At 47.7% G+C, this 13,736-nt stretch overlaps 1 protein-coding gene across 1 annotated transcript in view; it reads left to right on the plus strand.

Moving 5' to 3' along the window:
* The window catches only part of LOC110014466 (NACHT, LRR and PYD domains-containing protein 3-like), a 63,306-nt gene that overhangs the window by 4,638 nt on the left and 44,932 nt on the right, over positions 1–13,736 (plus strand). The window contains exons 3-7 of the mRNA XM_078939543.1: positions 882–960; positions 1,122–1,320; positions 1,460–3,245; positions 3,342–3,515; positions 9,267–9,440. Of these exons, the coding sequence (XP_078795669.1) occupies positions 882–960; positions 1,122–1,320; positions 1,460–3,245; positions 3,342–3,515; positions 9,267–9,440 (2,412 nt within the window). The remainder of the gene's footprint in view (positions 1–881; positions 961–1,121; positions 1,321–1,459; positions 3,246–3,341; positions 3,516–9,266; positions 9,441–13,736) is intronic.

A 13,736-nucleotide genomic window follows, 5' to 3' on the forward strand; every position in this document is an offset into this window, starting at 1 on the left:
GCATTTGACTCCATGTAAAAACGTGTTACTAGCATCAGCCTTTTTTTTTCTGGACATGATTGTTTTTGACGAATTCACGATTGTTTGCACGGTTTCATAGGATCGCTCAAAATGTCATTTCTGCGTTCAAAAGCTGCCCCGGAGCTCAAACACCGTCCAGGCCCGCTCCTCTGTTCTCCTGAGAGAGAGTTCTCTGTAGTCAGGCAGCTGACTATGAGTTGAGTAGCCTTAAGTCCATAAGTGTCTCTAAAGGTTTGTTAGGGAGTTTGTTAGGGTGTTAAACGCTGAGCTACAGTCCACAAAGAGCATCCCTGTCAGCTCTCTTTTTGCTCTAGGTGGGACAGAGCATCATGGAGGGCTGTGGTCACAGAGTCCTCTGTGGATGTTCTGCCTCTTTAGGCAAACTGGTCAGAATCCAGACATGGAGGCAGCAGAGACATTAATGCAGCCTTTGACTCAAAGACAGTATAGACACGTCAGTTACTCTATAGACTTGGACAGAGAACGTGTTGATATGATCTATTGGTTTGCTGTTCTACATCTGAACTGTGAAATGAGAAACAAATGATAATTGAAAATTTGAAAAATGAAATGAAAATTGGAATTTAGTCATTTTTATATATTTAGATTATATAAAATATAAACTGATAAGATTTATCAAAGAAGTCCCAAAGTAACTTTATGAATAAGAAATGTAACCACACAGGAACAAAATACTATAAATATTCTTACATGTGTTGTTCAATTGGACCATTTTACATTGGAGTGAATGGAAACTGACTTGTTTGTAGAACATTCTAGCTGTGACATGACTCTGGTTATTTTGGGTTAAACCCACCAGTACAGACAGAATGGATCTGATTGTTGCTGATTCTCCACAGACTGGACCAGCAGAGCTCAGACACTCCCAGTGGTCCGTCTGTCCAGCAGCATCAAACACAGCTGGACTCCATCTTTCTGGTCTGTACATGAACAACAACTACTTTCCCATCATTCTGTCCACAGTCGTCTCCATGCTGCACTTTGGACACCAGTGGACTGTCAGTGTGTCCAACATGGAGCTGATGTTTGGCTCCATGACTTCACTCTGATTGGCTCATTCATCTGGAATTCTGTTGCAGCTGCTGGAGGACAACATTGTCACTTTTGTCAAGAAGGAGCTGAAGAAGATCCAGAAGCTTCTGAGTCACAGGGAGGATGAGGAGGAGCTGGAGGATGAAGATGAAGAGCAGAGGAGCAGCAGAGAGTCACTGATGAAGATCACAGTGAACTTCCTGAGGAGAATGAAGCAGGAGGAGCTGGCTGATGGACTGCAGAGCAGTAAGAGGATTTCTCTGAAGGTTTCAGCTGCTGAGAAATGAAGATTTACTGATGTCTGAACACATGGAACCACAGGGATTCAAACCCTCATCATTCAGGGCTGCAGAGAGTTGATTTACTGTTTGTTGTCTTCATTCAGGATCTCCTGCTGTTTTTCGACATGAAGTCCAATCTGGTCTGAAGAAGAAGTTCCAGTGTGTGTTTGAGGGGATGGCTAAAGCAGGAAGCCCAACCCCTCTGAATGAGATCTACACAGAGCTCTTCATCACAGAGGGAGGAAGAGGAGAGCTGAATGAAGAACATGAGGTCAGACAGATTGAAGCAGCATCCAGGAAAGCAGACAGAGCAGAAACAAGCATCAGACAAGAAGAGCTCTTCCAACTCCCAGCTGGAAGACCAGAACCAATCAGAACCGTGATGACTAAGGGAGTGGCTGGCATCGGGAAAACAGTCTTAACACAGAAGTTCACTCTGGACTGGGCTGAAGGCAAAGCCCACCAGAACCTCCACTTCACATTTCCATTCACTTTCAGACAGCTGAATGTGCTGAAAGAGGAGAAGTTCAGCTTGGTGGAACTTGTTCATCACTTCTTCCCTGAAACCAAACAAGCAGGAATCTGCAGCTTTGAAGACTTCCAGGTCCTCTTCATCTTTGATGGTCTGGATGAGTGTCGACTTCCTCTGGACTTCCACAAGACTCGGATCCTGAAGGACCCTAGAAAGTCCACCTCAGTGGCTGATCTGCTGACAAACCTCATCAGGGGGAACCTGCTTCCCTCTGCTCGCCTCTGGATAACCACACGACCTGCAGCAGCCAATCAGATCCCTGCTGAGTGTGTTGACATGGTGACAGAGGTCAGAGGGTTCAATGATCCACAGAAGGAGGAGTACTTCAGGAAGAGGTTCAGAGATGAAGAGCAGGCCAGCAGGATCATCCCCCACATCCAGAGATCCAGAAGCCTCCACATCATGTGCCACATCCCAGTCTTCTGCTGGATCACTGCTACAGTTCTGGAGGATCTGCTGAAGAGCAGAGAGGGAGGAGAGCTGCCCAAGAGTCTGACTGAGATGTACATCCACTTCCTGGTGGTTCAGGCCAAAGTCAAGAAGGTCAAGTATGATGGAGGAGCTGAGACAGATCCTCACTGGAGTCCAGAGAGCAGGAAGATGATGAAGTCTCTGGGAAAACTGGCTTTTGAGCAGCTGCAGAAAGGAAACCTGATCTTCTATGAATCCGACCTGACAGAGTGTGGCATCGATATCAGAGCAGCCTCAGTGTACTCAGGAGTGTTCACACAGGTCTTTAGAGAGGAGAGAGGCCTGTACCAGGACAAGGTCTTCTGCTTCATCCATCTGAGTGTTCAGGAGTTTCTGGCTGCTCTTCATGTCCACCTGACCTTCATCACCTCTGGACTCAACCTCCTGGAGGAAAAACAATCACAGATCTCTCAGCCTGAACAGGGAAATCCAGTCCAGTTGTACCAGAGTGCTGTGAAGAAGGCCTTACAGAGTCCAAACGGACACCTGGACTTGTTCCTCCGCTTCCTCCTGGGTCTTTCACTGCAGACCAATCAGAGTCTCCTACGAGGTCTGCTGACTCAGACAGGAAATAGCTCACAGACCAATCAGGAAACAGTCCAGTTCATCAAGGAGAAGATCAGTGAGGATCTGCCTGCAGAGAAAAGCATCAACCTGTTCCACTGTCTGAATGAACTGAATGATGGTTCTCTAGTGGAGGAGATCCAACAGTTCCTGAGGTCAGGACGTCTCTCCACAGAGAAACTGTCTCCTGCTCAGTGGTCTGCTCTGGTCTTCATCTTACTGTCATCAGAAGATCTGGAAGAGTTTGACCTGAATAAATACTCTCCTTCAGAGGAGGCTCTTCTGAGGCTGCTGCCAGTGATCAAAGCCTCCAACAAAGCTCTGTAAGAACTCTCAGGAAAATCACCTTCAGTCAACAAATGAATCTGAGTGGAAACATGAAAGATTCAATAACTGCTGTCTGTCTTTGTTTTCTTCAGACTGAGAAGCTGTTTCCTGTCAGAGAGAAGCTGTGCAGCTCTGTCCTCAGTTCTCAGCTCTCAGTCCTCCAGACTCAGAGATCTGGACCTGAGTAACAACAACCTTCAGGATTCAGGACTGAAGCTACTGTCAGCTGGACTGGAGAGTCCACACTGTAAACTGGAGACTCTCGGGTCAGTTTGATTTAAATGTTGATTCTCTGTTTTAGGAGAAAGTATCAGATAGACGTCACTGAAAAAGTAACAACAGTAGGTAGAATAAAAACATCAGTTCAGTTCAAAACCCCAGCTGGGTGTAATCTGATTACATTTTTTTCTTGAATGTTTTTCCAAACCAGACTAAACAGGAGAACCTACGTCCATCCAGGTGTTGATATCTGGGAGAAGTTCATGTTCTGTGTTCTTTGAAAGAAAACATGAATCAATCCCAGAACTGCAGATTTCAATGGACAAACAGTTGCAGCAGATTTCTGACCCACAGAACAGCAGCTCCTTATGAAGAGATATGTTAAACTTCAACAGACTGACAGGTCTTTTTTTTAACACACTTTATTCAAATATGAAGATCAGTTAATGACTTTTACAACAAGAAAATGAAAGAACAAGTGGCATCTCAGCAAAAATGAAAGCATCAAGAGGAGTCTCTTGGAAACATTTTTCCATAAAAAAACATATTACCATAAAAAAAATAAAAAATAAAACAATAATTAACTAACAGAAGAAATGTTCCAATGTGTATACCAATTATGAGTACATAAGCCACCCATAAAGGTAAACAAAACTGTCCCATTGCAAATACACATTTTTCGAAAATGTACCCATCCGGCCAGCCAAAGTGTTCAGTCACATAAGTCATAGAACATCTCTGACCTCAAGTGAAGTTTAGCAGTTATTTCTTTCCATCAAATGAACTTTCCTCAAAGCCTCCGTCCACTGTTCAAGAGTCGAAGGTGAGGTTTTAAGCCAAGAGCTGGTGATCATCTTTTTGACACTAGTAGAAAAAAATTTGCATAAGTTTAGCTTTTCTCTTTTCTTCTCTATAACTTCTTCAGGAAGGATAACTATTATATAGCAAAATGGATTTAATGGCAAATTGACCTGTACTATAACTTTAATATTGTATTGAATTTCCTTGCGACTTTACGATGTGATGATGTCATTTGAAAATGTTTTTTACAATGTAGGATTCAAGATGAAGAAATATTTAATCTGACATTTTTTAAATCAAAGCTTTAAATCAAAGCAAAAATCTATTGAAATTTGAACTGCTTTGTCTTTTTGTTTAAATAATTCAAATGAAAATTAATTTTACATCTTCCAGTTCTCTTTCATCCATCCATCCATCCATCCATCCATCCATCCATCCATCCATCCATCCATCCATCCATCCATCCATCCATCCATCCATCCATCCATCCATCCATCCATCCATCCATTCATCCATCTTCCTCCGCTTATCCGGGACCGGGTCGCGGGGGCAGCAGACTGAGCAGAGATGCCCAGACTTCCCTCACCCCAGCCACTTTCTCCAGCTCCTCTGGGGGGACCCCGAGGCGTTCCCAGGCCAGCCGAGAGACGTAGTCTCTCCAGCATGTCCTGGGTCTTCCCCAGGGCCTCCGCCCAGTGGGACATGCCCAGAACACCTCTCCAGGGAGGTGTCCAGGAGGCATCCGGACTAGATGCCCGAGCCACCTCAACTGGCACCTTTCGATGTGGAGGAGAAGCGGTTCTACTCCGAGCTCTCCGTGGGTGACCGAGCTTCTCACCCTATCTCTAAGGGAGCGCCCAGCCACCCTACGGAGGAAGCTCATTTCAGCCGCTTGTATTCGGGACCTCGTTCTTTCGGTCATGACCCATAGCTTATGACCATAGGTGAGTACTGGAACGTAGATCGACCGGTAAATTGAGAGCTTTGCTTTTTGGCTCAGCTCTCTCTTCACCACGACGGAACGATAGAGCGACCGCATAACTACGGACGCCGCTCCGATCCGCCTGTCAATCTCACGCTCCGATCTTCCCTCACTCGTGAACAAGACCCCAAGGTATTTAAACTCCTCCACCTGGGGCAAGGACACTCCACCCACCGAGAGATGGCAAACCTTTCTCCGGTCAAGGACCATGGCCTCCGATTTAGCTGTGCTGACCCTCATCCCAGCCGCTTCACACTCGGCCGCAAACCACCCCAATGCACGCTGGAGGTCCGATGAAGCCAACAGAACAACATCATCTGCAAAAAGCAGAGAGGAAATCCTGTGGTCCCCAAACCAGATCCCTTCCGGCCCCTGGCTGCGCCTAGAAATTCTGTCCATAAAAACTATGAACAGAACCGGTGATAAAGGGCAGCCCTGCCGGAGTCCAACGTGGACCGGGAACAAGTCTGACTTACTGCCGGCTATGCGAACCAAGCTCCTTCTCTGGTCATACAGAGACCGGACAGCCCTCATTAAGATGGGCAAACTCCCACAATCCCTCCAGCACCCTAGATAGGGTGTAGAGCTGGTCCACTGTTCCATGACCAGGACGGAAACCGCACTGTTGTTCCTGAATCCAAGGTTCGACTATCGGACGGACTCTCCTCTCCAGTACCCTGGCATAGACTTTCCCAGGGAGGCTGAGGAGTGTAATTCCCCTATGGTTGGAACACACCCTCCAGTCCCCCTTCTTAAAGAGGGGAACCACCACCCCTGTCTGCCAGTCCAGTGGTACGGTTCCTGACCGCCACGCGATGCTGCAGAGACCTGTCAGCCAAGACACTCCCACAGCATCCAGAGACTTGAAGTGCTCAGGGTGGACTTCATCCACCCCCGGGGCCTTGCCACCGAGGAGCTCGTTGACTACCTCATGACTTCAGTAATAGACAGCCCCACCCCAAAGTCCTCATTCTCCGCTTCTTCAAAAGAAGGCGTGTCAGTGGGATTGAGGAGATCCTCGAAGTACTCCTTCCACCACCCGACAATGTCCCCAGTCGAAGTCAACAGTTCCCCACCTGCACTGAAAATGGTGCCTGTGGAGAACTGCTTTCCCCTCCTGAGTCGTCGGATGGTTTGCCAGAATTTCTTCGAGGCCAACCGATAGTCCTTCTCCATGGCCTCACCAAACTCCTCCCAGGACTGAGTTTTCGCTTCCGCAACAGTCCGGGCCGCAGCTCGCTTGCCGGTACCTGTCAGCTGCCTCTGGAGTCCCGCAGGCCAGCCAGGCCTGGTAGGACTCCTTGACGGCATCAGCTTGACGGCATCCCTTACTTCCGGTGTCCACCAGCGGGTTCAGGGGTTACCGCCGCAACAGGCACCAGAGACCTTGCGACCACAGCTCTGAGCAGCAGTAGAGACAATGGAGGTGGAAAACATGGTCCACTCGGACTCAATGTCCCCAACCTCCCTCGGTACCTGTTTGAAGTTCTCCCGGATGTGGGAGTTAAAGACTTCCCTGACGGAGGGCTCAGCCAGACGTTCCCAGCAGACCCTCACAGTACGTTTGGGTCTTCCAAGACTTTCCGGCCTCCTTCCCTGCCAGCGAATCCAACTCACCACCAGGTAGTGATCGGTGGACAGCTCCGCCCCTCTCTTCACCCGAGTGTCCAAGACACAGGGCCGAAGGTCGCCTGAAACAACTACAAAGTCGATCATTGACCTCCTGCCTAGGGTGTTCCTGATGCCAGGTGTATTGATGGACACCCTTGTGCTCGAACATGGTGTTCGTCATGGACAAACTATGACGAGCACAGAAGTCCAATAACAAAACACCACTCTGGTTCAGATCAAGGGGGGCGTTCCTACCAATCACACCCCTCCAGGTGCCACTATCATTGCCCACGTGGGCATTGAAGTCCCCCAGGAGGACAATGGAGTCCCCCGTTGGGGCACTTTCCAGTACCCCTTCGAGAGACACCAAGAAGGCCTGGTACTCCGAACTGCTGTTCAGCCTGTAAGCCGAAACCAAAGTTAGAGACCTGTCCCCCACCCGGAGGTGGAGGGACATGACCCTCTTGTCCACCGGGGTGAACTCCAACACTTGGCGGCTGAGCTGGGGGGCTCACGAGTAAGCCCACGCCAGCCCGCCGCCTCTCACCTTGGGCAACTCCAGAGTGGTAGAGAGTCCAACCCCTCTCTAAGGACTGAGTTTCAGAGCCCAGGCTATGTGTGGAGGTAAGCCCGACTATATCTAGACAGTATCTCTCAACCTCTCGCACCAGCTCAGGCTCCTTCCCTCCCAGAGAGGTGACGTTCCATGTCCCAAAAGCCAGGTTCCATGATTGGGGTTTGGGCCGCCGAGGCACCCGCCCTCGACTGCCACCCAAACCACATTGCACCGGCCCCTTTTGGGGTCTCCTACGGGTGGTGGGCCCATGGGAGAGTGGTCCCACGTTGCTCCTTCGGGCTGTGCCCGACCGGGGCCCGTGGGAAGAGCCCCGGCCACCAGGCGCTCGCCTGAGAGCCCCGACCCTGGGCCTTGCTCCAGAGCGGGGCCCCGGTGACGCCAATCCGGGCGATGTAATCGGGTCCTTGTTCTTTCTTGTCATCAGGGGGTTCTGAACCGCTCTTTGTCTGGCTTGCACCTAGGATCTGTCTGCCATGGGAGACACTACCAGGGGCTTAAGCCCCAGACAGTTTAGCTCCTGGGATCACCCGAGCTCTCAAACTCCCCCACCACCTTAAGGTGGCGGTTCACGGGGGAGTTCTCTTTCATTTTAAAGTCATTTGAAATTTATTGCATTTCCATTCACCTTCAGGTATTTGGGTCAAAGTCCAAAAGAAATTGCTCCCCCCTCCCCCTGCATAATGGATTTTCTATTTTTTTTTCCTTTTTTAATTGTTCTGTCCAACAGCTTAGCAAACAGATTAGAGCTGAAGGCTTTTTGTGTTGGACAGGTTTTACTATCACAAAAAGAGGTTATATAGCTTCGAGAAACTAGAGTGTAGCTTTGTATAAACCCTTCTTTGTTGTATTAGTTTTTATTTATTAGTTACATTTAGTGTGTGTGGGGAGGGAGAGGGGAGAATGTGAGGGGAGGGTGGAAGAGAGTAAAATGAAGAGGTGAAAAGGTGGGGGATACAAGCACTGATTTGAATAAGTTATTATTTTAAGCTGTAACAATTATACCAGATCTGCCGGAAAGACAAATGTTACATCAAAGGTGAAAATCTGACACTAAGATGAGCGAAAAAAATCTGTCCATCAATACACTGTGGGTAAGGAGGAGGGATGAAGCAGACAGGGAGCGGTGTGTCAGTGTGCATGTGCATGTGGGGGTGGAGATACATGCATGCTGCCGACGTGAACCGTGTGTTCATAAGGGGAACCAGATCCTACCCAGCCAGACCAGCCAGACCAGGAGAGGGGAGGAGAGCCCCCCAGGCCAGAAGCCCCCCGAGCATCCGGACCCAGGCAGCCCGGGAGGAGGGGACCGCCCACCCCACCGGCCAGGCACAGAGAGGGCCCCCCTACAGGGGCCCCCCCAGCGCCCAGAGGCACAAGCGAACCCAGTGTCCGGCCCCCAGGCCACAAGACAGGAGCGCTTAGCCGTACCAGGCGGCAGCCATGGGGGCCACCGGGCGCCTGACACCGAGACAAGGGCCAGGAACGAAGCCAGGGCCCCCGGAACACATGAGCCGTCCACCACCCGACCGGCGCCCCGTCTCCGCAAGCCAGCCCAGGCACGCGACCTAAGCAACCCAGGGATCGCCACGCACCCACAGCTTCCCCCCATAACCTTACACACTACAACCCCCGCCCCCCCCCCACCATAATATCTGAGCCCCCCTCCCCTAATAATGGATTTTCAATTACAGGTCATCACAATTTTTCAGCCCAAAAGGACATCTGTCAGTCTGTCATCAGGGCGCGTCCCACCTGATTGAATGGACCAAGTTCCTGGACCTCCAGCTGCATCACTGCTCCTGAACACACTTTTCTGTCTGATTGCAGGTTGGAGGACTGCAGTTTGTCAGAGATCAGCTGTGAAGTTCTGGTCTCAGCTCTGAAGAAAAACCCGTCCAATCTGACAGAACTGGACCTGAGCTGGAACAACCTGGAGGATTCAGGAGTTCTTCATCTGTGTGGTTTTCTGGAGAGTCCAGACTGCAGACTGCAGACTTTGAGGTCAGACTCCATGTTTCAGTTGTGTTCAGATCAATATGATATGTACAGATGACTGACTGATGACATGACTACATAACGATGACTGACCCCCCCATTACTATCTTACCGTATGCTGCTGACTGCACTCATTGTGACTCTGAGGCTTCTTTTCCTTTTTTTTTTCTTTTTTCACAAAAGTACATGTGTAAATCAGCTGAGCACAACTCATGTGATATTTTTTCTTTTGTACTTATTCCCCCAAACATCATTACAGTAGGTGAGGTAGGGAGAGCGAGTAGTTAAATGTTTTTGATTACTAGCTAGCCTGACAATAAGTCTGTCCAAAGAAGAATGTTTTAAGCCTAACTTTGAATGTAGAAACTGTGTCGGCCTCTCCTACATGAGCTGGGAGTTTATTCCATAAGACAGGGGCTTGGTGGCTAAACGTCCATGTCTCAGTTGTGTTCAGATCAATGACTGACTGATGACATCACTACATAACAATGACTGACCCCCCCATTCCCACCTTACCGTATGCTGCTGCTGACTGCACTCTCTGTGACTCTGAGGCTCCTATTTATTTTTTCAGCAAGGTATTTACATATATCAGGTGTGCACAACTCATGTGATATTTGCATGTCCAGCTGTGCCGTATCAGTCATGTCAAAACTTTCATCCACAGATAACTAGCTGGGACACTAAGTGCAATGAACAGTGAATCGAACAATTATGTGACAAACATGATAAAAAGACCAATAAGACACTGCAAGATTTTTATACTCTTCTCTTTGTTACAATTTGTTCTTTATCTTATTTATGAACCTTTTTAGTTTTGTTGTTTTGGTGAACTCTGTATTTCACCCTGACTGGAGAGCTGCAGAAGAAAAATTCCAATATACCTGTTTTACATGTATAAATGGCAATAAACTCTTAATCTTATATTAACTTTAACCTTGAAGGCAAGGGCTTCACTATTAAGTATCTTCAGTTCTCCTTGGTGGAGCAGTTTCTCACACTGTCAATAACTGTCTCTCTGTCTCTGGTGGCTCTGAGTCTGAGTGGAGCTCCAAAGACGGAAGCAACAGTTTAGAACCCCGTATTGCAAGACAATTAGTACAATGTACTACTGGCATGGGGGCTTTTTTCTTGTATTTCTACCAAAGATTTATACAAATAAAAACTTGAAATAAAAAAGAGCAGGACACTAGGGTACTTTTTAAGAAGACAGGGCAGCTGATCAAGCCCACCTAGGTTCTTAATTGTGCACATGGCTGCCTCCAGGTGATCTATTTTTGTATTTAATCATAACAGCCTGAAAAGGTTCTTGTATTGTGTGATCTTGTGTTCCTCACAAAACAAGCTTCTCTTTGCGAGCTGGTGTATTTATGTCTGCTCTTTGAGAGAGACAGCAACAGAAGCCCAAGAAGCAGAGAGCTTCTCATGGTATTCAAGACTTAGAAACAGACCCAGATGCTAAAACCCGGAAGGATAACAGGAGAGTTTTTTGGTAAACAGTTTGATTTAATTTTCTTGCAGGTGATTTTTCAAAGGCGGGATCTTCGATTCGAGATTACAGGTGAGTGGCAGGAAGACGTGGACGGAGGGCTCTTGTGGACGGGCTTGATCTGGGAAAACGTGAAACGTGGGATGTACTTTGAGAGCCGAGGGCAGCTTGAGGCGGACGCAGGTGGGGTTGATTATCCGGTCGATGGTGTAGGGTCCAATATAACAAGGAGCCAGTTTGGGGGAGGTCGCCTAAATGGGGATGTTCCTCGACGAGAGCCAAATCCCTTGACCTGGACGGTGGGTGGGTCCTACCACCCTGTGGTGATCGGCGATCTGGCAAATGCTCTCCTTGGTGCAGAGGAGAGCCGCGCTGGTCTGGTGCCAAATCTGCTGGCACCGCTCGAGATGGAGTTGAACCGAGGCACCGCCAGATCAAGTTCCTGTGATAGAAACAGAGGTGGTGAGTATCCAAGGGAGGTCTCCAAGGGAGACAACCCCGTGCCAGAGGAGGGATGATTGTTATGGGCGTACTCCACCCAAACCAGGAACTTGGACCAATCTGCGCCGTTCTGAGCAGCCAGGCAACGGAGTTTTACCTCCAGTTCTTGATTAGCCCTCTCCGCTTGACTGTTGGATTGTGGATGGTAGCCAGAGGTTAGGCTGACAATGGCGCCAAGTCAGTTACAAAAGGCTTTCCAGACCTGGGAAGTAAATTGGGGTCTGCGGCCGGAAACAATGTCAGTAGGAATTCCATGATGATGAAAAACTTGGTCTACCAGTATTTCAGCAGTCTCTGTGGCAGTGGGTAATTGGGAGAGGGGAATTAAACGAGCGGCTTTGGAAAAACGATCAACTATAGTGAAAACTGAGGTAACCCGGGAACAAAATCAACTGCTATGTGGGACCAAGGTCGGCTAGGAGTGGGAAGAGGATTTAGATGACCAGCAGGTGGTGAGTTGGATGTTTTGGAACGGGCGCAGGTGGTACAGTCAGCCAAGTAATCTCAAACGTCCCTATCAATGGAAGGCCAAAAAAAAACATCTTTTAAGTAGGTTGAGTGTCCTACGAATACCACCATGACAGGCAATACGGGAGGAATTAACCCAAGTGATGACATCTGACCTGAGTGATGTGGGTACGAATAGAGTTCTAGGAGGACAAGGAGGGTGATCGGGTTCTTCACCTTGGGCCTGCATGGCCTTAGATTCGATGTCCCAGGTGATGTTCCCTACAATACATGAAGAAGGGACAATGGTAGTTTGAGTGTCGGATTCCGAGTGGTTGTATTATCTGGAAAAAGCATCGAGTTTAATATTACGACTGCCAGTAGGGTAAGTGATTATGAAGTCAAAACAGTCAAAACACAGACACAAGCGAGCTTATCGAGAGTTGAGATGTTTGGCAGATCGCAAATACGCCAGGTTTTTGTGGTCTGTCCACACAATAAATGGATGCTCAGCCCCCTCCAGCCAATGTCGCCACTCTTCCAAAGCTAGTTTTATGGCCAATAATTCGCGATTGCCCACGTCGTAATTCTGTTCTGCGGGAGTAAGTTTCCGGGAGCAGTAGGCACATGGTTTAAGTTTTCCGGATGAGGCTTCTCTTTGGGACAAGACAGCTCCGACACCGGAATCATAGGCGTCCACCTCCACAATAAATTGTCTACGAACGTCAGGTTGGATGAGTATGGGTGTGGAGATGAAGAGGTCTTTAAGTTTCTTGAAGGTGGCATCGGCATTGGAGTTCCAGGTATATGGTTTGAGAACCGAATTGAGTTGGGTGAGAGGAGCTGCAATGGAACCGAAATTGCGAATGAATTGTCTATAAAATTTGCGAAACCTAAGAATTGCTGTAACTATTTTCGAGATTCTGGCACCTCCGAATTGGCGACTGCTTCAACCTTGGCAGGATCGGGACGAATACGGCCTGCTTCTATGATGTAATCTAAAAATGAGATGGATGGAACATGGAACTCGCACTTTTCTGCTTTGACGAATAGCTGATTTTCGAGGAGTCTTTCTAGAACAAGACAGACGTGATGGTTACGTTGTAAGTATGTATGTATGGAAGTAGTAAGTATGTCAGCTAAGTAGACGAAAACGAAATGGTTGAGGGAATCTCGTAAGACATCGTTGACCAGCCTTTGAAAAACTGCTGGGGCGTTTGAGAGTCCAAAAGGCATCACTAGATCATCACTAACCCAGTTGATCCTTATAAATAATATAGTTAACAGAACGAAATAATGTACAAAACTGATATTCTCGTCAATGTGTCCGTCTGGCGGAGCAGATATAGTCAAAGTCAAAGTCAGCTTTATTGTCAAATATGCTGCATCTGTAAGACATAGAGCACAGATGAAATTGCTTTCCTCTCACCCCACAGTGCAAGCAGCACTTAAAAAATACATTATTTTAAAAACAATTCAGGAATTCTTCATCTGGCAAACGAGGACGACTGGCTTATGAGCCGGTTCCCACTTCCTCCAGCCGTCCTGTTGGACCTCTGCGGGCTTTTGGGGGTGTGTCACCCGGTGCATTTGGCGCGAATAAATGAACGAATAAATAAAAATAAATAAATAAAACAAATAAATAAATAAATAAGTAGTGGTAGTAAAAAATTAGCTGAAAGCCAGGTTAAAAAGATGGGTCTTTAGCCTTTTCTTAAAAACTTCAATGGATAAAATTAGACAAATTAATAGATAAAAAGAAATAGCTTTATCAACTGATAAAGCTATTTCTACAGATGTAGATAGATAGATAGATAGATAGATAGATAGATAGATAGATAGATAGATAGATAGATAGATAGATA

The sequence above is a fragment of the Oryzias latipes genome, chromosome 2, assembly GCF_053564925.1.
Source record: "Oryzias latipes strain Hd-rR chromosome 2, Olatipes_Hd-rR_3.1".
Taxonomy (NCBI): Eukaryota; Metazoa; Chordata; class Actinopteri; order Beloniformes; family Adrianichthyidae; genus Oryzias; species Oryzias latipes.